This window comes from Cebus imitator, unplaced genomic scaffold (assembly GCF_001604975.1).
Source record: "Cebus imitator isolate Cc_AM_T3 unplaced genomic scaffold, Cebus_imitator-1.0 Scaffold108, whole genome shotgun sequence".
Taxonomy (NCBI): domain Eukaryota; kingdom Metazoa; phylum Chordata; class Mammalia; order Primates; family Cebidae; genus Cebus; species Cebus imitator.
Genome location: NW_016107423.1, coordinates 5728538 through 5755323, shown reverse-complemented (window position 1 = coordinate 5755323; position 26786 = coordinate 5728538). Strand labels below are relative to the sequence as shown.

The following is a 26786-nucleotide window of genomic DNA, read 5'->3' as shown; positions in this document are numbered from 1 at the left end:
GTTAGTTTTTTAGATATTCTGTGAGATAAAGATCCAACTTCATTCTTTTGCATGTGGCTATTTAGTTTCCTCAACACTCTTGTTTTCCCATTGAATGTTCTTGGCACCCTTGTCAAAAATCAATTGACCCCATCAAAGAATACAAAATTTCAGTTACATGGAAGGAATAAGTTCAAGAGATCTATCCTACCATACGGTGACTCTAGTTAATAACAAAATATTGTATACTTGCAAATTGTTAAGATAGCATATTTTAAGTGTTCTCAGTACAGAAAAAATGGTAAGTATGTGATATTATTTAGCTTGATTTAGCCATTCCACAATACGTGTCTATTTTGCAACATCATGTTGTGCACCATAAATATATACACTTTTTTTCTCAACTGAAATAAATAATAATAAGAAGAATACAAAAAGTAAGAGAAAAGAGAAAAAAGTAAGTTGACCATAGACGGATAGATGTTCTTATTTCTGGACTCACTTCTATTTCGTTGATCCATACATCTATCCTTGTGCTCTTACCACATTATCTCAATCACTGCTGCTTGGTAGTACTGAATTCAGGAAAGGCGAGTCCTCATATTTTGTTCTTTGTCAGGACTGTTCTGGTTATTCTGGGTCCCTCACAATTCCACTTTAGAATAACTTTTCAATTTCTACAAAGTTAGCCATGGTTCTGAAAGAAGTTTCATTAAATCTGTATGTCAGTTAGGGGAATATTGCCATTTTAAGAATATTATATCTTCTAATCTATAAACATCAGATATTTTCCCATTTATTTAGATCCTTTTTAATTTCTTTCAACAATGTTCTGTAATTTTCAGAATATAAATTTTGTGCTTTCGTTGAATATGTGTCTAAATATTTTATTCTTGTTGATGCTACTGTGAGTGAAAAAATTGTAATTGTCTTTTAAGGTCCTCAAAGCCCAGAAATTATTGATGCACAAATACATATGCAGAAATTAATCGACGTTATAATTATATTAATCAAAAATTGATAAAGTGAAATTCTGGGCACCTCTGACTTTAGAAGTTTTTGCTAACTAATGATACAATATCGGGGGAACCAATGATTTTTATTGCTAAAGCCATTTAACTGTTACAATTGTTTTGAAGGCAGTACGTATCAATGCCAAGAACAAAATAACGTATTCAAAGATAGAAATCCACATTTATGTTCTGATTTTTACTTAACAGTTTTATATTAATTACCATATATAGTGTCTACATAACTTTTGCCAATTTAAATTACAGTATGCTACATGTGTTAATGACAAGTTTGTGGTTACAAGAAAACCTAGTATTACCCATTTCAGCACAGTTTAATGTATATACACAAACTTCCTGATGGGGAAGGGTTCTTTCTTTTTTCTCTTTTTTTTTTTTTTTGAGACAGAGTCTCACTGTTTCACCCACGCAGGAGTGAAATGGTGTGATGTCGACTCACTGCAACCTCTGACCCCTGGGTTCAAGCAAGTCTCCTGCCTCAGCCTCCTAAGTAGCTAGGATTACAGGCACCTCCCACCATGCCTGGCTAATATTTGTATTTTTAGTAGAGATGTGGCTTCTCCACATTGGCCAGGCTGGTCTTGAACTCCTGACCTCAGGTGAGAAGAAACTTTTAAACTGTTTTGAATTTTATGTATGTATATGCTCTAGCTTGTTATACATTAAGTAACCAATATAAGATATCTCACTTATAAATATCTACTTATAATTTCACTAATTAATGAGCAGTTAGGGATAGGAAGTGGATTTAAATACTTGTTACTATTTTTTATATTCATAATTTAGATCAACTTAGTAATGAATTTTTTACTAATGGATTTTTGACATGACAACCATGCCCCAAAATTTCACCAGCTTTTAGAATCAATGTAATTCATCACTCTTACATAGGTCAGTAAAAAGAATAAAACTAACCACTTTGGAGGATTCGTGTTCAAATTACTTCCTTACATTAGGCCATAGCCAGCCTAATTGATTACATTAGTTGAAAACATGAGACAAAAAGGCACAGATGGGCTGGCCTGTGTGGGAAAACTAGGTCCATGATATTTGCAGATTATGATTTCACTATGGATGAGAAAAAAAAAGAGAAGGAAGATGTTAATGAGCACAACCCTACATCTACAACCCTTAGGGGAAGAAGGATGAGAATTGAGCTCCTGACAAGGCCTTACTCATTTACTCCTTCTTGTCCCTATCAACAGCAGTTTAAAAAGAGAGAAATGTTTTTGAAGAAGTCAGGCTAATCATGGATGCAAATATTCTAAATACGTATAATCTCACTAAGTAGGCGGGAACTTGGCTGCAATCATGTTTAATCAATGAGACTAGCCAAAGCCATCTCCAACCCAAATACTTTGGCAGGAATCTTCTGCTTTGACTATTGGACTTGGAAGCAAAATGTTCAATTTCTATCTTTATCCTAGTGTCTCTATTGGCTCATTTATAAAACAGGAAAATAGTTACTTAACTATTCTAGACCAAGGAGCTCAGTTATCATTATGATTTAAAACATGAAGAAATAAAATTATTTTTTCAAGTATAAAGAATTTGGTGTGCATGATTCGTTTTTTCATTATATGAGGTTAACACTAAGGAACCCCAAAGATTTTAGGATTAAGTCATATATAAGTTCCTTCTCATACAACTGGGATCAAATAAAATGGCAAATCACCTTAAGGAAGCAGAATGAGCCACAGGCTTAGTCTGGCCTAATGTATCAATGTAGCTGAACAATGAATGTCTGTCAGAATGGAGGGATAACCACAACTGGTAAAAATGCCATTGGAAAAGGGGAAAGGAGTGTTAGAGAAGCTGATGGCATTGTCCACTCAAATGCTCCTTGGAAGGATTCTTAGCCAATGGACTTAGATCATTCAGGTCCTATTTTCACAACTGAACCAGTTGTGGAACTAAATGAAGATAGATTAGCTGGATGCCACTGATACCATGACTAAAAACTAATTTTCTGATTCTAATTAAGTCCCGATTATAGCTTTATTCATGGAACAAATGCACTAGTGATGTTGAACATGTATTCTGGTTTATGTGCTAGCAATAACTATGGATATAAGAAGTGGTCATCCTGACTGTAGAAAACAAGCTCCTGCACTTAACAAACTTGAATCTGTAAGAGATGAGGCCATGCTACAGATGCTGACAAAGTTAGACTTCAGAGCCTGCAGGCAAAGAGCCAGACACGGAATTAAGGGTCATTCATCAAGGGAGGCCAGTTTGGGAGACCTCCTGGCATGCAACCAGCTGGTGTTTCTCAACGGGAATACATCTGTGCATCCCTAGGCACGTTTGCTAGTTTAAGAGCCACAGATATTAGTATTATTGCTAAATCTCATTGTACACATTCTATTGCAGACCTCCCAAAGTTTACTATCTCAGTACAATGTTACTTATAACAGAATACTTGAAGCTGTGTGATTTATAAGTAAAATGAATGTATTTCTTACAATTATGGAAGCTGAGAAGTCCAAGGTCAAGGGGTTCCATCTGGTGAGAGCCTTTTTGTGGTGGGGATTCGGAGGCAGTGTAGGTCATCACATGGTGAGAGGGCTGTATGTGCTAGCTCAGGTCACTCTTCCCCTTCTTATAAAGCCACCAGTTCCATTCCCATGACAATCCATTAATCCATAAGTGGATTAACCCAATCATAAGGGCAAAGTCCTCATGATCCAATCACCTCTTAAAGGTCTCATCCTTCAATACCGCCACACTGGGAATTAAGTTTCAACATGAGTCTTTGGAGAAGACTGTCAGTTCATAGTAGTTACTAAACACACACAAAATTAAGAGTATCACAAACACTATCATTGTAAGCTTATATCCAATTCTGAAATTTACAGGTGCCAATTAAACTTATGCATATTCTACTGCTTGATTTGAAAGACCAACAGAAGCTGATAGTAAAGAAAGATGGAGAACTCAAGAAGGATAATCATGTCTGTAGCATGGGTGGATACATAGTTCAAGGAATAATCAATGTGAAAAGAAGTAACCAAACAATCTAAACAGCTGTAGCCAGGGAGATGGTAGGAAATACTGAAATGAGAGAAAGAAAACTCTTTCAAGAGAAAGTAGCTTACACTGACAGGGCTTCAAGAGGTCAAATAACATAAGATAGAATTTTGGGGGGAACAACAGAAATAAAGAACAACATAGATTAGAGTAAGTTAATGAGATTCACAGGGTGGAAGAACAATACACTGAAAGGTATATTGAAAATATTAAAAGATTCAGCTTCCACTTTCCTGCTCTACAGATACATGGAATCTGGACAATGAACCACAACCACAAATCAGGGATACATGGGGAGACGGTTTTCTCAGGAGACAATCAAGTTTCGGGTATGAAAAACTGTTCAAAATTATTTTCAAAGTAGAGGGTGATTATTTAAAACTACTTTTTCTTACCATGAAATAAGTAAATAAATAGTTGTTTCAGAATTTCAAGTGAAAAGATTTTTTTAAAAGAAATCACAGGAGAGAGCCTGGTGGGGTGGCTACCACCTGTAATCCAAGCACTTTGGGAGGCTGAGGCAGGTGGATCACCTGAGGTCAGGATTGGAGACTAGCCTGGCCAACATGGTGAAACCCTGTCTCTACTAAAAATGCAAACATTAGTCGGGCATGGTGGTGCAAACCTGTGATCCTAGCTACTAGGGAGGCTGAGACATGAGAATCGCCTGAACCCAGGAAGCAGAGGTTGCAGTGAAACGAGATCGCACCAATGCACTCCAGCCTGGAGTAGAGCACGAGACTGTCTCAAGAGAAAAAAAAGAAAGAAAGAACGCTATCACAGGAGGAAATAGATGATGGGAAAAATAACATTAAGGGTAATTAGCTATATAACAAAGATATAAAACAGGATGTCTGGTGTGTTTCAAGGTTTACCAAAATACTTCGTTTCCCAAGCTCTTGGGGCACTTGGGAGGAAGTACAAACATTATTTGTATTACTTTTCTGCATGGGAAAAATCAGTCTCAATTTTGATTGTGTTTCTGAGGGAAGCTTAACCCAGGTGAGATGGCATGTGATGGGATTTTAATTAGAGATTATGATTCTAACCCAGGAGTTCTAAATAGTGATAGATTTCTTCATTTGCTGAATAAAAATTGTAATTGAAATCAACAGTGCCTTAAGAATTGTTGCTTAAAGCTAAGAAAGAAAAAACTGAGGTGTGTTAAAATATGAAAAAGTTTATTCAGGAGAAGATAATGAATCCGTTGTAATATTTATAGAAGGTTGGTAAAGTTAATTTGTAGCTCTCAATTTTTATGATAGTTTTTAAAAATCATCAGACTAACTTTTTTGTTAACCAGAGACTTATGTGTTTTCTCTGTGTATTTTCTGCCTCTTTCTCTCTGAAATACTTCTCTAGAAGGGGAGGGGCCCTACCCATCTTGTTTATAATTAATACTTCCAGTGTCTATAAAAGTCCTGGGGCTTTACTGTACACCTAACAAGTATTTTTGAATAAATTTTCTGAAATGTTCCTCATACTACCACTTCACTTGCCATCCTGATTTCCTCCATTAAGTCAAAGAAGTAGGAATGGTAAAATGTCTATAAACTCAATGGTTGGCTAAAATTATAAATTTATAGAAAATTTAAGAAATAAAGAAATATATGTTGAACATTTAATTTAACTGAGAGATTTTCACACATTTTATTTAATGTAACTCATATAGGTTGTTAGTAGTTTATGGTTTCGTGGCTTTCTCAGTGAAGAAAAAGGATTGAAAAACTTAGCATTGTACCCAAAGTCATATGATGTGTTTATGGAATATGATAGATTTTACCATAAGAATCTCATTTCAAAAAGAAGAGGGAGCAAAAGAAGACAAAAGGCAAAAGGTAACGGAGGGTAGGAGGAAGAAGACAGGAGAAAAATTAACTCCTCTTAGAATGAACACTTTATCTCCTTATAATTTTCGTAAGAATTCAATCTAATAAACTCCATTCACATTTCATTTAAAATTGTTAGAGAGTTTGCATGATTTTTGCAAGTGACTCACAGCTAAAAGCTAGTGGAACTGGGATTTGAACTTGGATATTTTACATTCTGAAGCCCATGTTCTTTTGGTTATATCATAGTCTTTGACAGTAAGAGAGAAAAGAAAGGCAGAAGACTCTGAGCTCCACTGAGAATCCAAGCTAACTTTCTGAACAATATATTTGGGCTGGTTCTTTCAGTCATGATAAATTGAGATATATGGTGTTCTTTCTTTTTTATGGATCCTCATGTTTCAGCTAGCTGGAGTTACATTGTTTGCATTTACCTATTAACATTATACTAAAAATAAAATTATGTGGAAATTAGGAATATTACACTATTGTCCCTTAAACATAAAATTACTATCATAGTTAATTATTTTCTGTCACATTTGAGAACCTGTCAGAGAATCCATGTTTGTTTATAAAAACAAACAAAAAAGAATATTTTTCTTTTATTGCTTTCTGCCTTTACAGAGCATCTACATGTACAGTCACCATAAAAGTGTAAAAAAATCCATGCTGAAATTAGCTTAGGTAATTATCTATGGAATAAAACTGGAATATCATGTGACAGTAAGTGCATTTTTCATTAAAGATGCTTTTGAATCTTGTATTTTCAGCTGATAAATGCAGAACAATCTTAACAAGCTGTGCCTACTCTAACTTTTCACATCTGTCTGTCTTCAGTATCCACACTGTATTTCACTGAGTCATGTCAACACCAACAATAATCATTGTAGACTCTGATAAAGGTTGCTATCATTTGATTATTAGGTCAGTGATGTATATAATTGCATCAAGTAAAAAATCAAAAGCTATAGAAAGTAAAATTAGCTTTATGTGCAGGGAATAAAAAAGAAGCAATTGCATCACTATAGAGCAAAGCGTATTCTATTGTCACGATGTGATGTTTTACAAAGGTTAATTGCACACATTTTAACTGAGAGCAAACTTAAATGTTGTTTTCCAAGTACCACACTTTTAAGAGTTGTTATGAAATTTTTGATACACAGTCCTTTGCCTGCCTCTAAAGTAAGATGAATATTATAATTTGCAGCATCCTGGGATGGGTAATTTCAGCTATTGAGCAGAATCGGCTATTGGCTAGTTAAAAGAGAACAAATAGGGACACTACTCTCTGCTGTTATCCTCTCCCCCACGTGGGTCACTAGTTCTCAGGAGCAATGCTGGCTTTTCCTTCAAATGAGAATGCTCTTTTGGCTTGACTCAAGTAGAAAAATAATGGCAGTTGTCACAGTTTAACTCTTCTAACATAAGCTATTCCAATAGCAATCTATTTATTTCCAATCTCTCACCCTCTGTTAAGAAGCAGATGACATCTGTGAAGAAACTGATCTACAGAAGAGACCAGGTGACTTGAGAAAAATGTGATGAATGTACGTCCCAAAACTTTTACTCAAGTATAGGAGGAAGAATTATGAGTTTCAATCAGAAACAGAGTGGCACAAGGATAACTTCAAACTGATTTTGACCTTTGAAAACATAGCTATGTGTGAGATTGTGCACTGGGGTGTGTGAGACTGTATCACAGGCAGGCAGTAACCACAGCTTGGTTCCAAGTTCAGAGGAAACTATCTAAGGTACTTTTTCCCAATGGGGGAAATTTCCACAATGGCAACTGTATTAGTCCATTTTCACAAAAGGCAAAAGGTAATGGAGGGTAGGAGGAAAAAGACAGTTTACCTCCTTACAATTTTTGTGAGAATTCATCTGATAAACTCCATTCCCATTCCACTTAAAATTAGAGAGTTTGCGTTATTTTTGCAAGTGACTCACAGCTAAAAGCTAGTAGAGCTGGGATTTAAACTTGGATATTTTAAATTCTGAAGCCAATGTTCTTTTGGTTATATCATAGTTTTTGAGAGTGAGATGGAACTTAACTGTCAAAGTAAGTTCTGCCCAAGGACTGCCCGAGACTGGGAAATGTATAAAGGAAAGAGGTTTAATTGACTCACAGTTCAGCATGGCTGGGGAGGCCTCAGGAAACTTACAATCATGGCAGAAGGCAAAAGGGAAGAAAGGCAGCTTCTTCACAAGGTGACAGGAAGGAGACATGCTGAGTAAAGGAGGAAAAGTCCCTTCTAAAACTATCAGATCTCATGAGAACTCAGTCACTCTCAGGAGAACAGCGTGGGAGAAAATATGCTCCATGGTCCAATTACCTCCACTTGGTCTCCCCCTTGACATGTGGGGATTAGGGGATTATGATGATTACAATTCAAGATGAAATTTACTTTGGGACACAAAGCCTAACCATATCAACAGCAAACTCAGCTGATGGTATAAACACACTGTAATGCACTTAAGATTTTTCCACTCTCCCTGTTCATTAGTACCACGAAATTCCCTATAGGAGGTATTAATACTAAATATAAGAAAAGCTACAAAATGATATTCATGTACTGCAGATTTTTTTTTACATATACTGACCATAATACTTTCTAAATAATATGTTATTATTCCCATTATAAAGATGATGAAACTAACTTTCAAAAAGTGTAAAAAGTTGCCAACATCACATAGCCAGTAGAACTGTGCCAAGATGCACATTCATTGTTTCAATAACAGATGCTTGAATATTATAGAAGAGGATCACATACTGTATGCTATTAAAAACAAACTCTCTGCCATTTTTCTTTCACATATTTCATGCTTTGAATTTCACAGTTCTGCCCTCTTCTGTCCATGATTGTTCATGAGAACCCAAGGTTTACATTTGAGAATGTCCCTAGTGAAAGGAATCTCAGAAATGTACAAATGAACAGATTCTTCTTCCTCTGCAGCTTCAGCAGAGGCACACCACTTTCACTCGTACAACTAGTTCAGTGAATCTCACCTAACAGATGCCAAGCCAATAGCAATCTTATTTCTTTCTCCCATATGGAGACTTCAGTGAAACTGCTTAGCTGGTAACTTTGTTTTCTGTTATCATAAGATGGTCTTTGGACATACAATTTATATATGGTTCCTTGCATCAGAAATTGTTTCTTATACCCAGAGAGAAGTAATCTATCATCCCTAAAAGTTCTGTCATCATAATTGATTATCTTACCTAATATATTATTATGTAGGAGTAATATTATAATTGGTATACATCTAAAAGGCATAATTATTTATAAAATTACTTGTTAACAATCATTGGTATTTTCATCTTGTACCATGATGAATGAAGATATAAACAATTTTTTAATTCCTTAATCAGAGGAATAGTTGACAGTTGTTATTTTATTTAAATTAAGAGTGTACTTTAATTATAGAATTTCAAGTTGGAGGGAATCTTTACAATAATCTATTCTAGCCGTCTAATTTCAAATGAGGTTCAGTGAAGTAAAACTATATTTCAAATGTTGCATAGCAAGTTAGAGATAAAAGCAACACTGGAATCTAAACTTCTGAATTTCTAAGCCAGCATCACAAGTTATATCACAGGACCGGCCTTGAGGACCTGTTACACTGAATGGCATCTATTACTGATTGCATGCTATATTTGAGAGATTCCTGTATAGGCATATTATACTACATGAGATTTAACTGCGATTCCTCAAAACATGATGTCATCCTGTGGTAGGATGTATTTTAGCTGTATTTAAATCATGTGAAGAGACTATGTTGTAGTATAATAATCATGACATTTATGCCAAGTCAAGTTCAGAGAGTTTGAAAAGTGGATTTACAATAATTTATAGTACTCAGTCTCCTTGTAGGATGTCTTCTGGGTACTACTAAGCACTAGTGACTGTAATAAAAATATGAGCTGAATTTCTCACAGTTTGGTTGCTAAGGACTTATTTTGACTAAGCTAAGGCACTGTAAGAAGTCCTAAGAGTTTAGTTTTACTTCACAATTCATCATATAGGATTTACTGTAACTTAACTTCAAGAGTTTAGTTGCCTTAGCAATAAAATGTAGTTAATCATAGTACATGGCATAATGAATTATGAGAATGAAATGAAATCAAGTGTTTCACAGTGTTTTGAGATACAAAAAACTATAATAAACAAGCCTGGGCTTGTAGGTCTCTTACCTAAACTCAACTTATAGATGCCACATAAGCAAGAGAGAAGTTGAAGGATGCTAGAATGTAGTGCATACACACACACACACACACACACACACACACACACACAATCCTTGGAAAAAAGACGTGTTTACATTCAACGGGAAGTTTGGGGACAAAATGGTAGTTCATGACATTATAGAAAAAGCACACACTAGAGAAGAGATTTCTAGCCATCTATCACTAAGGGATCGGATATCTACAATGTTCCATAAGCCTACATTTGCATGTTATACAGCCGTCTGACATATTAAACAATCTGCATATAGCTACATGGATAAATTTCAATGAGCAATATTGAGTAAAATAAACATTCATTATCAATAGCAAAATATTATTTGTGTACATTTATAATATACGCACACACAAAGAAACAAAACATGACACATTTTTTTCCTGCCACACACATATACTTACAATCAACTGAGTTTCTACAGGAAAAAGAGAAATGCCTTGAGGAGTAAGTTTTTAAAAAAGAAAACAATCATGAACTAGAACAAGGGAGGAGACTTAGGCTTTTCTATACTGGCAGTGTTCCATGAACTAAGAGCTATCATTGCCTCCACTCCACAAATTCCACCAAGGAAGAGGAAGGAAGGAAGGGCAGAAAAAAGAGTAGTAAAGGAGGAAGTGCTGGCTCAAAGTTAAGTTCTGCCTCACCTGTCTTCACTGTTGCTATGGAAGAGCATTCCAGAACAGCTCCACAGTAACCATTCCAATGATGCATGGGATCTTTAGCAAGGAAAAATTGTCATTTTATTTTATTGATATCTGTATTCACATGTATATATGTACACACCTATACATATTTGTATACAAAAATTTCACTCATGTCTTTATAATCTGCTTTGATAATAAAAGAGTTATTAAAAAATTGTGAGTGGTCTGACTCTATTTTCGATATCTGACCACCTACAGCTTTCAAGCCCCACTTCTTTTCCTTTCTCATCTCACATCTAGACAAGCCAAGAGAAAAGGCCACACACACACCCTTTTTCGATATTGGTGGGAAACTCAAACCATGGAAACCCACACTCATGTGCAAGCCCCCTCACCCTGGTTGAGAACTCTAAGTCCTATAAAAGCCTCAGTCAGTCCTTCTCCTTCTGATCTCTCAAGCCACATTTGAACCTTCCTGGGAGCCCATCCTGCTCTCTACAGAAGGCATTAAAAAGACAGTAATAAATCTCTAGACTTTCTTGAAATATGCATGGCATCATCAGTCTCGATATTCAGTCCAAATTTGAGGAGTGGAATTGATCCTCACCCTTTGCAGAAAAACTGCAAATCAAAAGAGAAAATAAAATAATCACAGAAATTAATTTCCATTCTCCTCATCATTCTCATCATAATGCTGGCCTGAGAAACCAGCACATCATAAAAGAAAGTTGCTAAACAGAAATGCATTGATTACCTTTTATCCTTCTGCTTGAAATTGCCATTAAATCTAAGGGTAACAGATTTTATGATTTTATCTCTACTTCATTTTGAATAAAATAAAAATAGCATTTAAGCAAAATAAGTCTTTTCTAAGCCACAGGGAATATATTACTATGGTAACATGATCCCCAACAGAAATAGCAACACTGATCTTGACATAGTCATAGGATTACTTTTCTCTCGATAAGCGTATAGACAAGATGTGCAAAGACTTTAAGCAGAAAACCTAAGCTATAATTTCACAGAACCTCGTAATGAGGTTCTGTAAAGTTTTATCTTCGAAGTCACCATGCAAAAGAATCCAAAACTCCTATTTGGACAGGGCATAGTAATAAGGGTACAAAGCCATAGTTGCTTTTTCAGGGCACACCAGCAGAATTGAAACTGTAAGATACTCCATACTTTTAACTTGGTAGCAACTCTGTGTGTCTTCTGGCAGCCAAACATAAACAACCAAAAAACAGAAGCCACAACAAAATACTTTGCACCTTTCTAGAGAAAATACTAAAAGGAATTTTAAAAATTCAATTTAAGGCTGGGTATAGTGTCTCACACCTGTAATCCCAGCACTGTGGGAGGCCAAGACAGGTGGATCACTTGAGGCCAGGAGTTTGTGATATGGAAAGTTACTGTATATCATCCTTACACATTTGAATAATATTTCAGATATGCCTTTTTTTCGTTTTAGTTTAAGTAGGTTCCACTTTGAAGGCTTTTGTCTGTTTAGCCTCTCCATATCACCAAAGCTCTAAATGTACAGCCCTCTCAGGAAAACTATTCAGTGAGAACTTTGTCTTTTGGTGAGCTGCACTTTCTCCTCTCCAGCTTCCTCTGTCTCTCATCGTCTCCCCAGAGTTGATTTTCTGAATAGTTTGAGCAGGTGCCTCTACATGGTTTCCTCCCCACAAAGTTGCCTTAATCCTATAACTTCGTATTTTCCTTCATCTATCTGCTTTGCAGTTTAAACCACAGTTTTGCACACAGCCCACTCTATCTTCAACAAACAATAACTCTGGGTGTTTGCATGGTTATTTTTGGTGCTATTGTATGACAGTTTCTTGGGGTCAATCATTATTCTTATGAAGACAGAAAAGCAGGTATTGCTTAGTGGCTTTTAAGGGTGTAACTTGACATAAATCAATACAAATTTGGTAATTTTGATAGTAATGCTCACTTCTGTCCACTTTGACAAGATACGAGATTTATTTCATCTGGACATTTAATTTAAAACCTCTGTCCTCCTTCAAAACTAAGTCTTAAAACATGTCTGAGGGATTGAAAGGACAGATATTAGATGATTGTTCAGCTAAGGAAACTGAGACACAGGAAGTCAAGCTATTTCCCAATGATCTCACAGCTGATGACTGAAAAGTTCAGGGGTCAGCCCAAGCCATCTGACTGCCAAAGTAGCAGCCTCTTTAAAATATAGAGCACTAAGCCTGGTGCGGTGGCTCACACCTGTAATCCCAGCACTTTGGGAGGCTGAGGCAGGTGGATCACCTGAGGTCAAGAGATCGAAACCAGCCTGGCCAACATGGCAAAACCCCATCTTTAAAAATAAATAAATAAATAAATAAATAAATAAATAAAATAAAATATACAGCACTGCCTCTCTCTCGGCCTCATGCCTTTAACTGTTAATTTTTTAAGTCTTTTTACTTTTGCTAAGATCCAAACTTCTCTTTAAATATTAACGGGAATGTGAAAGTATCTGTGAAAGAATGATCAAATAGAAAGGTTATAGAGAAAAATAAGGATAAAATAATCTTTGCTAAGGGAAAGACCCCAAGGCAAAAATTTTACAATAAGTTTGCTCAGGGTTTTTTCTAGCTTTTTCCAGCAGAATCTGATCTCAAGCAGAAAGACCATAAACTCATTTTAACCTTAAAAAATAAACAGTTCTTAACAGATTAAGTTGTTACAACTGCTTCTCAGGAAAGGTGTACCCTAACAAATGAATGTTTTTTAAAAATGTCTTCCATACAGTGGAATTTCAGCCATCATCAAGTATTTGGAAGGTGTTAGAAGTATGAAGAAGAGCGTCTCTGCTGATCTCTGAGAACCGACTCAGTAGGAATTTTTCAACCCAGGCTTTTACGCTTTCTGTGTTGTAGACTTGTTGGCTTGGATGAACACCATTCAGTAGGCTAATTCCAAACATTGTCCATCTCACTTTCATACGTTTCAATTGTGTGAAGTCATAAAACACTACTTGACTTGAAAAACCAATCCTACGAATAATCTAATCTAATTGCTTTATTTTGAATTAACCTTAAAAAACACAGTCTTGACAACCAGTGATGTAGACAATTCCTATAACAATACATTACAGTCCAAATTAGTAAAAAACATCTTCTTCCCTATGTAAGTATGAAGTCCCTACAATTTTTAAGGTTTAAACAATAGTATACATCCATTAATCCTACATCATTTGTGATGTCTTTAATTTTACTTTTACATATGTCATCAATTCTAAATATTGTGATTAATAGTGCTTTAATTAATTGTCTTTTAGGCTGTTTAAGAAAAGGAATAAGCATTATTTTACAAACACCTACAATTTCCATTTCAGTGCTTTCCACTCTTACTAACAGGTCCAGATTTCCTGTTACCATTTTGCTGAGCCTGAAGAATTTCCTTTAGTCGCTAATGATGCATTCTCTGTTTTTATTTATTTTTGGTTCATCTAATTTTTAGAAGAATGTTTTCTATACATAGAAAATTCTAGGTTGACTTTTTCTTTCTCTTATCAGTAGTTATTATAGCTGTTACAAGAGCCACTGACATGTTCACAACAGAATTTATTAGTGATAAATCCTACATAATTAATTATTTACTCCATCTCTTCATATCAAATTCTCTCTAGTATAGGCTATTTAATTTTCCTGATTTCCAATGGCCTTTTTGAGTTTTCTACATCAGGACATGGATGTGGAAAAATTAAATTAGTAGACTTGGTGACATGGTTAATTTTCCCAGCACTCAGATTTAAAGTGTGTCCACTAGTTTTGGTTTTTGTAAGAGCAGAGAATGAAATTCCTTTCCTTTTCTTCCCCATGGCAATTTAGATCAAAACAAGGTAAACTGGGCCTTTATGTCTTTTTGAGTGTGGTTGATATTCAAATTGAAAGACTACTGAGTTCAGTTATTCAAATTGCCTTCACAACTGACTCTGCTTTTAAATTAACTGAAACTTAAAAAGCAACTTCCAGCCACTTTTGCATGAATATCTATTTCACAGCAAAAAGTCACACCTTTGTAAATTCCTTGAGCAGCACACACCATGTCAGGGCCTTGAAAAGCCTGTAAATGCCACTGCGGTATCACTATTATTTTTCTCTGATAAATTACAGAGTACAAAAGCCCCACAGTTTAAAGCCAGGGAAATATATTTATAATTTTATAAATTTATATAATTTTATCAATTTATATAACAGTTCTAAGAATGTCCACAAATCCTAATCAAGATAAATATGAAGAGATCCATATCTCAGCACACCATAGACAAATTGCCCAAACCAGAGATACAAAAGAAAAAAAAATCCATAGGAAAAAAAGATACTTTGTATCCAGAGGAAAATGATAGGAGAGTCCATTTTTATCAGAAACATTGCAAGCCAGAAAATAAGAGAAATAACTTATAATAACTGCCAAAAAGAAAAAGAAAAAGTCAATCTAGAATTTTCTATGAATAGAAAATATTCTTCTAAAAATTAGATGAAACAAAAATAAGTAAAAGCTGAGATAATGTGTCATTAGAAACTCTCTTTATAAGAAATGCTAAAGGAAATTCTTCAAGCTGAGCAAAATGATAACAGGAAGTCTGGATTTACTAGAAGGACTGGAAAGCACAGAAATGGTAAGCAATAGGTGTTTATAAATATTACTTATCCCTTTTCTTAAATAGTTCCAGTGATAACTAAACACTGTCAATCACAGTATTTTGAGTTCACAGCTGCAAAAATAAGTTGCAACCACTAGAGGTCAGACATTTAAATCTGCAATATAATGCTTCGGATTACTAAATGCTAAAATCATCCAGTTTAGAATTCTGTATCTTAATTTTCAAAGTATTTTCTAAATTTTTAAAAATTACTTAAAGTCCTTTCCTATCTAAGAGCTCAAACCATGCCCTGCGTTGGTGGACATATGTTTTACCCTGTGTTTAATTTGAGCACAGAATCCCAAAGGAAAATGTAATCCAGGAATACAGAAAGATGGAACACCGTTAACAGGGTGATTTTCTGATGATTTTCTAAAAATAATCTTCTAAATTGTTTGATGTATATCACTTGGCAGATTTTAAAGTACTTTCACATACGGGATCTACTTTAACCACAGGTTAGTGGACTCTAAAGCATTTCTAGGTCTACCAGGAATTGCAGGGTTTGAACACCATTACCCAATGGACACAAATATTTTGAGTCTCCTGTCATCAAGTGAGAGTCTATATGCTCTCTTCTCCTTTTTGTGTTGACTTTTGGTGGCTTCAACCATTAGCCTATGTGGCAGAAGATGGCCACAGTCACATCAGCTCATAAAAGACCATGCATATTCTGCCTTGTTTGCTGGATCACTGAGCTGTCATATATCTAACTCCTCTGAGACCACTGTGTAGGAGAAGCCACATGTAGGTGCTCTGGCTGAGAGCCCCCGTGGAGCTCATCCTTGCCAATTTGGGGACACATGAGTGAATAAGCCATGATGGCAGTGGATCTTGCACTCCAAGGTGTCCTAGTTGACCATTGCAGTTATTGAAATCACCCCAGCCATTCTGATCTTCCCAGCTGAAGCCACAGACATCATGGAATGGTATGGCTACCTTATAAGTAATTCCCATTCTGCACTATCTGAATCCTTGGCCAACTGATACTGTAAGTGTATTAAGTTGGTACTTTACTTTACGGCACTAAGTTTGGAGTGATGTGTCAGGCAGCAATAGGTAAGTGGAACATCCAGGGAAATTAACTAAGCCCCCCCACCTTTCTTTCTGCTTTGTCAAAGCTGAAATGCGTAAAATGTGGGTCAACCTGGGCAAATGAACTATTTATCTCAATTACTCTCTGGCTATTAATCTTGTAAGAGAAGAGGAAAAAAACTATAAAAAATTATCTGCCACATGGTAAAAATACATCTTGATAGATGTTTAAATGCAACTGAAAAATTGACATATCTGCTTCCAAATAGAGGTTCCCCAAATAATCTCTCATGCTGAAGAATTATTAATTCACCACCTTTGTGGTTTTATACTGCTTAGATATAAAGTCAGCTTCTCGTTTTAGCAGAACTATCAACTCACATCCAAGTTAATGATTTCTCTAGCACGCTGTACTTTGTGTATGAATTTCAAACAGTGCAAGTATCCATGTCATTATAATGAATATGCTACTGTTCTTATTATTCTACTAACATCTGCATACTTGTGTTCGTTTTACTTAAAGTAAAAATAATTTGCTAAAGGTAAAAAATGTGCAACTCTGGGTTCATGTGTTCCTATAAAACCTAAAAGCAGACTAAAAACATTAAAGATTCTTTTTTCATTTAAAGGCCAAAGCTGCCATAACTGCTCCGGGCCTTTTTTTCTGAATAAGAACCATAGAATTAGTTTCTGTGTTCATTGAAATAGTTTCTTTTCCACCCTTCACCCCAACCTCTACCCTTTAACATTCTCTAATGGGATCACTTTTTTTGTTGTTCATTATATACTGAGAAGCTAAGACATCCAAACCCCTGTTCAGGTCCTACATGGCCTGAAATCCTGTAACTCATGTAATTTCACTTTAACTTATCTAATTCCACTTTTTCTACAAGTATGTGTCCTTAAGAACAATAATAAAGGTATAAAGAGTGTTGCACATTTGTTAGCATAAAAAGAAGAGCAGGTCTTTTCCATTTTTCCCCACAGTACTAACACAGTATCCCGAGATTGATTTGTATATAGGACAATATAAGTGAATAAAAACCTTCATCAGACACATGCATCTCAGAGCGGAAAGCAGAAAACCTCATGATATACGGGGAGAACAAGAAGAAATCTGTAATTGCAACAATATTCAATTTCTGCAGTTGGAAATTCATCACATAAGATCATTATCCAGTGAAGTGGAGAAACAAAGTTTATTTTAGAACAAAGTATATTCAATGTATTTGAGAATAGCTGAAAGATTGTGATTGAAAAATGAGGAATAACTCTACTTTGGTTGGCACTTTTCCTGGGAAGAAATCCGAAAAGCTTTTCAGATGTAGAGAGGAAGCATATATAGACCATGTACTACAAACACTGGAAATAGACGAAGGGATTTTGAGGACAGTGTTGGACACAGACAAATCAACAGGGAAGATATATCAGCAGAGAAATGGAGGTTTAAGCATGGGACCTGAGAGTATTTCTATTTCAGAGGGAAAGGATCCAAGGAAAGTGATAAACGGTTGATTACAAATTATGGAGTTATCATAATTTAGACCATTCTTTCAAAAGACCAAATGCTCCAGATGGGATGTTGAAATTTCAGTACTATGAAAGATGGATGGCTACAGAGTTCTTTTAATTGCAGCAATTATCCATCCCTTCATCTTGCAGTCTAATCTGGAAGAATATTAAAAGTTATTTGTGGGCAGGAGACAGATGATGAGTGGGGTCTTAATTATCTCTTAAACAAAATCATCCAGAACCAAATGAGAGAGAAGATGCAAGGCATAATGTCAACAGTATCAGGGGCTGAGAAGTAAGGGGTATATAAATGTGAGAGGGAACCAGAGAATGAAATTACACTGCAGAAGTGATTATTTCCAATCATTTGTTTGAAGTAGAAAAGTTCAGTCATCATTTCTAAGCACATGTCACTATTTTATGTCAGAAACAAAAAACCTCAGAAATTCAGATTTGAAAAATGAAGCTATTCATGTCTCGGCCACATACATGGAAAAACAGGACTAGATTCTTCAACTTTTATTGAGATTTTGCATCGCTTATTGTGGCCAATATGTATCAGCTTTAAAATATTATATGTAAGACTGCTTTATTAATTTTCAGTCGTTTGTCATTTTGAAACACAGGTAAAATGTCTAAGATTTTTATATCAGTTTTATTTCGATTATTAATTTAATCAAAATATAATAGATGGTATCTGTGCTTCTAGAAACATTGTATACTCTACTTTATCCACTAGATGTCTCCAGAGAAATACAAGTAAATACTGCTAATAAAGATACTGTTAATAAGGCCTCAGTTTTAAAATTGCAAAAGTACCCAGTTCAATTACGGTCAAATATGTTACATCAACTAACAATTTAATATGAGAAGATAGGCTGACACTTGATAGGATTTTAAAATATGTGACAGCTTAAAGTTCTACAGAGAAGATGGCATATTACTTGCATTTATTTCAGAAAGCCTTTTGTCTTGCTTCTAAATGACTTAACATTAAAAAAACATCACCCCATGTTGCTTTGGGCTGCAGTTAATCATCTCTTTGTCTGTATACTATCTCATTATAGATATGTTAGGCCAGAACATTCTTGGAAGATTTATGGAGTATTCAGAGGAAATCCATTGGAAGTATTAGGTCAAAAGATGTCGTGAGAGAGCCCAGTTCTTGTAGACTATATAGTGTGTCCGGCCACAAGTATTTGACCCTATATATTTCTTCTTTGGCTTCTTCAAGTTGTTCATTGATGTTCAATTTTATTTGGGCTGTATGCATATTTTAAAAAGGAAAAAAAATCATGAAATCTAATTTTTGTTTAATTTGAATTCCTACTAGTGTAGGCTTACTTCAGCCTAACCTAGTCATTTTAAGAAAACACTTTCACCAGCTCAAAAGAAACAGAGACCACTGGGTCTTTGCCAGAACTTCAATTTATAGGGCTGTTAACCTAGCTGTCAAGGAAGCCTGGGACCCTCACTAGCCAAGATAGTTGGACACCAGAGCACTACCCCCAAGAAAGTGGGCCACTAACTTCAAGACCTTATTATGTTTTACAAGTAAGTTGTAAACTACATACAGTTTACAAATAGGACAGAAAAAAAGCAAAGTGATATTCAAGAAACATTTTCATGATCCGTGACCTCCATGTTAAAAAGCGGGGGTTTAAAAATAATTTGGCATAAATAGCTACTCTAGATAGTGCAAAACCAAAGAACTTTTTGCTTTAAGAAAATCTGCATTTGGCTTGAGTATCCAGGTTTGTTGAATCCATAGTCTATGTCCTGGACGGTACAGGGAAAATTTAAGGTTAGTTGCATGCTGGTGACAGTAAGCATGATATTACAATGACTTCATAGTCTCCAGAGGCTACAAGTCTTGTTACAAAGATCCACTAGATAATTTGCAAACTCCCAATAAATTAGCATCCTGATAGCTAGAAACAAATGACCCTGTCTTTCAGTCACATTATTTTTCTTCAGTTACATAATAAGCCATTTATTTTTCATTAATAACTTATATTTCTGGGTCAAATTTTATAAACCTGAAAGTCAGACTTAATTATCATCATTTCAATTTTCCTCCCATCTCCTAGGAAAATTACATGAGCAACCCCAGGGTCAGCATCTTTTTCTGATGCAGAAGAATAAGGGTCCTGTGTGGAGAGAGACAGAGAGAAAGGGGTGAGGGGAAAGGAGAGAGAGAAAATTTGACCCTTGATAAATGCTCTGAAAGGGAAGAATTATGTTCTTTCCAAGATTTTCAATATCTTCTCTAAAACTTAAACTACTCTTTTTTCCATTCTTTTTCTTACAACTGTTTTCTTCCCTCATCCTACTCGAAACTTCCTGAGACTTCCTCCCACTATTAGGCACATAATATCACACTTCTGGTCTCACCTTAGATTTTTAAGTTCCAGTGCTATGATCTTTTTATATTTACTCTAATTTTTCCTTCTCTTGGGGTATTCCCCAAGCTCTAAATTTGCAGGTAGTTTGTATGCACACCTGGCTCGCATTTTCAAGATATTTCTTGCTGTCGTCACTAATCCTAACTGTAAATGCTGAGGGCTGGTATTTGTTGATTTCCATGGGACTTATACAAGTTCCAGAAATGAAGCTCAAAATGGATAGACCTACAATCTCTATTACCTGTGGAAACAAATATTTAAGATCTCTATTTTAATTGTATGAGCATATATCATGCTTTCCACAAAAAAAGCATGAATCTGTCTCACTTGTCAGAAGGGAGCAGTAGTCTTTTGAAATATGACTGCATTTCCATCTTCACTACTCATTTTTTGCATTATTTATCAACTGCAAGAGTCAGGCTGAATGGAAGCCATTAATTCTAGTGGATAAAACTGGTTGCAAGGAACAACTAGGTCAAAATTGTTTTTGAAAATAATAAAATTTTAATTCATTCCATGCAATGTTAAGAAAGAAGGTAACGTGGCAGGAAATTTTGATTCTTCCTTCACCTCTTATATTCACAATCAGGTCTATCAATTATCATTCTGGACTGTATTTAAAAATATGGTTTTTTTACCCTTGATACTTACTATACAAGTTGGTATATAGTAAGTATATATGTACTACCTCATCCTTCACCTCCAGTCAAACCCTATTGGATTTGAGCAGAGTTCGGTTTCATTACAGAAAGGCTTGTTAAGTAGTTACAGCAGTCTAAAGATGGAAAATGTGGCATTAGTAGCAGTGAACATACCAGTAAAGAGTGAACAACTTTTTAGGATGGTGACCTTGGAGATGCTGAATACTTGGAGTTTTATTCATTCCCCTGCAATTCCAAAATTCTATTGTTATGTTTTAGAAGGTAAGTAATCTATATTATAATGTCTAACTAGTCTAGAGTTGAAGACTTTTATATACCTATGTTACCACGAATGTCCTAACAGCTAATTTAATAATATTAAGTAGAGCTCATTTTCATAAAATAGTTTATCCATCCTAATCAATAAGCAGCTCCTGATCACTTACCATTTACACAACATAAGAGTAATAGAAAGCTACAATAGAAAGCAAAAGATGACATCATAAATATGAAGTCGGAATGATTCTATTCAGAGAAATGTAAATGATGGACTAATACTCTTCTTCTGACAAAGGACCAGGGACAGGACATAATTTAACTCTTACGCTAGCTCCTCTCCAGCTCTTCTTTTGAATTGCCCCTTCATTTTCTATACCTTAATTCCAAGATTTTCATACTGAAATGACCTCTCAACTATATTTCAGCATTTGTTGTTTCACCGTGTGGTTTCTTAATAAATTAAGCAGCAAATTGTAGAATATTTTACTATCCCAAGGCAAAATCTCATAGTGAATTTAAGCATAACTCAGGATACTGAGAATCCGCTCCTGCCCAATCCAGTTCTCTTAAAGGCCTTTCCATTAGAACAAGAGGGAGAATCCAGGCAAAGTTTCCCTATCTCACCACTGGAAAAAGAACACTGATAGGTCATTACAGAGGGAGCACTTTGTAATAAGATGTATTGAAATTACACTTTACAATGACGTGCAGCTTGTTATTCAAGGAAATTGATTGTGGTTACCATGCCAGCTCATTGTTTGCTTCCGACATTCAGATTTCCTTTATCCAAAGTGTTCTAACATTTGATATATGTGTGGAGTAGTAAGAATGCACATTTTCTTGGCCAGGGATGGCATAGTGTAACATTGAAAGGCTTTAGTTAGTCTTGATAAAATCAGAAGAATCACTTTGGCAATGCCCATTTCCTAATATGTATTCAATTATTCTAGTTATCTTTAGATTCATAAAAATTGCTTCCAATAGTAGCTGCTGCTCACCAGTGGTTATCAGTAGATGTGCTGTGTAGAGGTGTTCAACATCACATGAAGTATGCAATGAAAAACAGTAAAGCACAAATGTTTTTCCTTTCTGCTTCATTTCAAGAGTTAGAGAAATTTTTCAGAGTACTTTTATGTTAACTCTATATGTTCCTTGGTATTTGAAAAAAGAAAGGAAATGAGAGATAGTGCTCTATTTTTGTAGGATAGCAAGGAAAATGTGGACTCTCCTACATGATTCTTCAGCAAGTTAGATTCTTATTTCATATCTTACGTAAGTTTTAAATCTATCCAGAGTTTGTTTTTAATCAACAGCCTTTACTCCCTTGTGATTGTTAAGACTTGCATCTACCTTTGTTTTCTGATAAAAATAACAAAAATAATCTTTCCGTTCTGATGTGAACTGCAAATAAGACCTAACAATAATCTTGAGCACACGGACATTATACATTCTACTCTGAAAAGGATTGCAGAATCTCTTAAAAACTCAACAAAAGAACTCTCTAAGATACAAAAGAATAAAACTGAGGCATAAACATGCAATGAGTCAGATGTTCAAATGATTAAAAATAAGTACCTTCTTTATAATGAAAAGGAAAAGTAGCTCGATGTGTTTCTTAAATATAACTAACTGAAACAAATCTCAGCTGGCAACTTGAAGTTGCTGATGTTTCTTGGAAAGAGTTCACATTCTCAGGTTGATGCAGTGTTCCCTCCCACAACTCTGACATGTATATAAACGCTGAGCTCTGCAAAGCCCACTGCCAGTTCTCTTCGTGGACTAACTGCAACGGAGAGGCTCAAGATGATTCCCTTCTTACCCACGTTTTCTCTACTATTGCTGTTTGTTGTTAACCCTGTAAACACCAATGGTCATTATGACAAGATCTTGGCTCATAGTCGTATCAGGGGCCGGGATCAAGGGTAAGTCAGTGGTTTGGTTTTATAAACCATTTTTCTTGTTCCTTAGCTTGTTATATGTTCAAGCATACATGAAGTTTCTCATATATGCCTGAGTTTCTTTTTCTCTAATTATTGTAAAGTAATAGGACAGAAAGGAAAGTGTGAGTATTCTGTGATTTATCTATGCACTTTAAGCTTTAAGACCTAATTACTGTCTAAAGAACTTGAATATAATTGCTTTTTATGAAATATTTTGTAATTTTAATCTAATTAACAAAATTTAGTTAGGCTTCTGTTATTATTTAATTTATTTGTGTTTTTATTTTCTTCCGTCTAAAATTGGGATTTCAAAATTTAAAAATCTATTGTTAGGGACTATCATTATGTAAACGGCTTTGAAATATCTCACATGATGTTAGAGAAAATTTATTTAAATTACGTATGAAGGTTAAATACTGGGTAATGTAACTAGTTCTCAGAATTCTTTAAAGCATTTAAGTTACTTTTAAATTCTGAATTCTGTAAAATTTGCAAAAGCAATTTATATTTTATAGAACTAATGCAACTACAACTAAGCATTTTAAAAAATTACATGTAATTTTGTAATTTATCCAACCATTTATAATTTTTTAAGTGGATCTTGGCACTTCTTCCTATGCCTCACAGGGATTTTCATGATGTTCAAAAGCTTCTCTGACTTACAGTGAAATAAGATCTCTATCCCTTTAAGAAGGGAAGGACAACCTTAAAATTGTGACAGAGGGTGTTCTAATCTGTTGCTTCCATTCAAAAAGATAAATTCTCCTTTATGCAACCATATTGTTTAAAAGTTAATATTAGCACTCGTTTACGTCTGTGATTACTTACCTAGAAAATTACACAGTATAGTGTCTGTGTACATAGTAAATTTTGTCTCGTTTGCTCTCTGATCTCTCATTGTTCCAGAGAGCCCTGAAGTTATGGCCATCCTCCAACTAAGCACATGTTTGGTTTAAAAAGGGTCACTAGATTATCCACTATTAAAAGCAATAAGGCACATAGAAATATAATTATGTTAGTGCCATCTGAATATTCCTACTTGGTTAACTTTTTGAAACACTTGCATTTTGCTCTCAGAAATGTATAATTTTTTTTCTAAAGCTAAAGTCTGAATTGACTTTAGCTTTTTCAATTCAGAAGGATTGGGTCAAAAATTAGATTTGTACAAGGCTAGAATCACATCTTTGCATATCAAATCCACATCTTAACATTTTCTTCTATCATCTGATCTGTAGATATGAAAAAACAGTCATTATTAGGACATTAACTTTTTGCCTTTCCCTCTATCCTCCAGCCCAAATGTCTGTGCCCTTCAACAGATTTTGGGTACCAAAAAGAAATATTTCAGCACTTGTAGGAACTGGTATCAAGGTGCCATCTGTGGAAAGAAAGCGTAAGTCCTATTTTTTTCATAACATGTCAGTTCCAAAAGCAACTTTATGATGTATATGCCTTCCCTTGGGTGTACACGCCGTTCTTCTTGAAAATACTGCCCCAAATTGTGGGAGTTATTTAAAGAAAAGAAAGGAATACACACATGAATAAAGAAGTTCTCCCTGCATCTGCGCTATTACCAACAGAACTCAGATTTTCCCCTGAATCCATGTGACGTGGAAGCCAGAAGGAAGCATATCACATGGCTATTGATTGGGTATAGAATTGGTGTGAGTAAATGATTATGTTGTTTCTACGCCTGGTTTGGCCCTGTTTTATCTTAGGCAAGTCACTTAACCTCTGTGACTTAGTTTCCTCACTTTATAAAAAAGTGACCCAGAACAAACTGATTTAGAATATAAAGGTTTCTGAGTTAAAAAGTTAATGTTTGCTTGCGGTCATTTGGAAATTGTCTGAAGTACTCCATTTTACCTCAAAAGTTTTTCATAAAAGTTTAAAGTGAAAAAATACTTGAGTTTTATCTCTTTATCTAATCCAGATTCCCTGCTCAAGATGTTCCATCCCCAGAGGTCCACAAGATGATAATGGAAGCTCATTGTTATAGATAATATCTCAATAGCCCAAAGGATGATTATGTTTTAACACATATTTCACTGGTTAGCTTAAAATTAGAAAGCATTATTTATCACTTAATAGATATGCCTTCTGGTTTGTTTCACCAATAAATATTGAGAGAAAAAAAGGTAATAAACATTCTGGACATTATTAAGGTCAAGAACCACTCCTGTGATCCAAAATCTTTATTTTACTATGAGGGAATTAGTCATAAATAGGGCAAGTAATGCAATCAGAAATGTTGAGTTGCCATCCCCAGTCAAGAAAACAATGCAAGCAGCTCCTCCCTGCCTCCTATTAATTTGGAGTCCACCCTCAGTGAAGGATGCCTTGAGAATCAAAAGATGCAAGGAAGAACCTGATTAATACATCAGCATTAAAATTCAGTTTCCCTAATTTTGGGTGGAAGAATTGATTGGAAACTTATTTCTAAGCTAATAATATTGGTATAAATACTAAATATGGGTCAGGAGTGGTGGCTCACACCTTTAATCCTGGTACTTTCTGAGGCTGAGGCGGGTGGATCACTTGAGGCCAGGAGTTCGAGACCAGCCTGGCCAACATGGCGAACCTTGTCTCTACTGAAAAAACTACAAAAATTAGCCAGGTATGGTGGTGGGTGCCTACTTGGGAGACTGAGGCAGGAGAATCGCTTGAACCTGGGGAAGAGGAAGTTGCAGTAAGCTGAGATGGCACCACTGCCCTCCAGATTGGGCAACAGAATGAGGCTCCATCTCAAAAAATAATAATAATATTAAATATGGAATCCCTCTTGTAGACTTGTCTGTAAAACATGGATTTAATATCTGTATTATAGAGTTTCTGAGAAGATTAAATGAATTGATGAATGTGAAATTACTAAGTAATCATAATGCATAATATCAGTTGTCCTTAAAATTAAACTATTTTTAAAAATTTGTAGATGTAGATAGGAAAGGAAGTTGTAACCAGATGCCTATTTGAAATGTACAAGATTATCTTTATTTCTAAGTAAGGACCATGTATACAAGGCATTTAACAAGGCATGTATATACGGCATTTAACCTTAGCTGGGTTGCATCTCCATATGGTAACCAAGGCTAGAGGACCTGAGGACTTCATAGACAATCCCCTGCTTATTGACTTAATAGAGTTCAACTTGATATTATCATTTATCTTCAACATTATTCTTATTAGTGTGCAGACTGCTTCCAGACTTGTGAGTCATTCACACAATTATAATGCAATCAGTTGTTACAGTGATCTATGCCGTGCTGCAAGCTAGGCTCTAGTAGGGACTCTAAGGCTCTGAGTTTTCCTCTCTTTGTTCTTTATATTCTTGGATACCATGAAGCACATTTGAAATGCACTCTAATTAGATAAGAAATGACCTTCACCCTGAAATATTAGGGAGAATGTTTATTACATCCTTCCTAGAAGATTGAGAAGAATGCCGTCAATTTACTTTAACCATCTAAATACATGAGGGATGTCAAGACTTGTACAGGGGCTGCGCCAAAATTCTTTCATGTTTCCCATTTAAAAAAAAGCATGTCTTTGAAGCC

The 26786-nt window shown here is 35.2% G+C and overlaps 1 protein-coding gene across 7 annotated transcripts in view; it reads left to right on the top strand.

Annotated features, from left to right (window-relative positions):
- The first annotated feature begins 22986 nt into the window (after nt 1–22986).
- The window catches only part of POSTN (periostin), a 36771-nt gene continuing 32971 nt past the window's right edge, over nt 22987–26786 (top strand). For all 7 annotated transcript variants that reach the window (XM_017538015.2, XM_017538012.2, XM_017538018.2 and 4 more), the window contains exons 1-2: nt 22987–23214; nt 24527–24625. In XM_017538015.2, the coding sequence (XP_017393504.1) occupies nt 23096–23214; nt 24527–24625 (218 nt within the window). In that variant the 5' untranslated portion in view covers nt 22987–23095. The remainder of the gene's footprint in view (nt 23215–24526; nt 24626–26786) is intronic.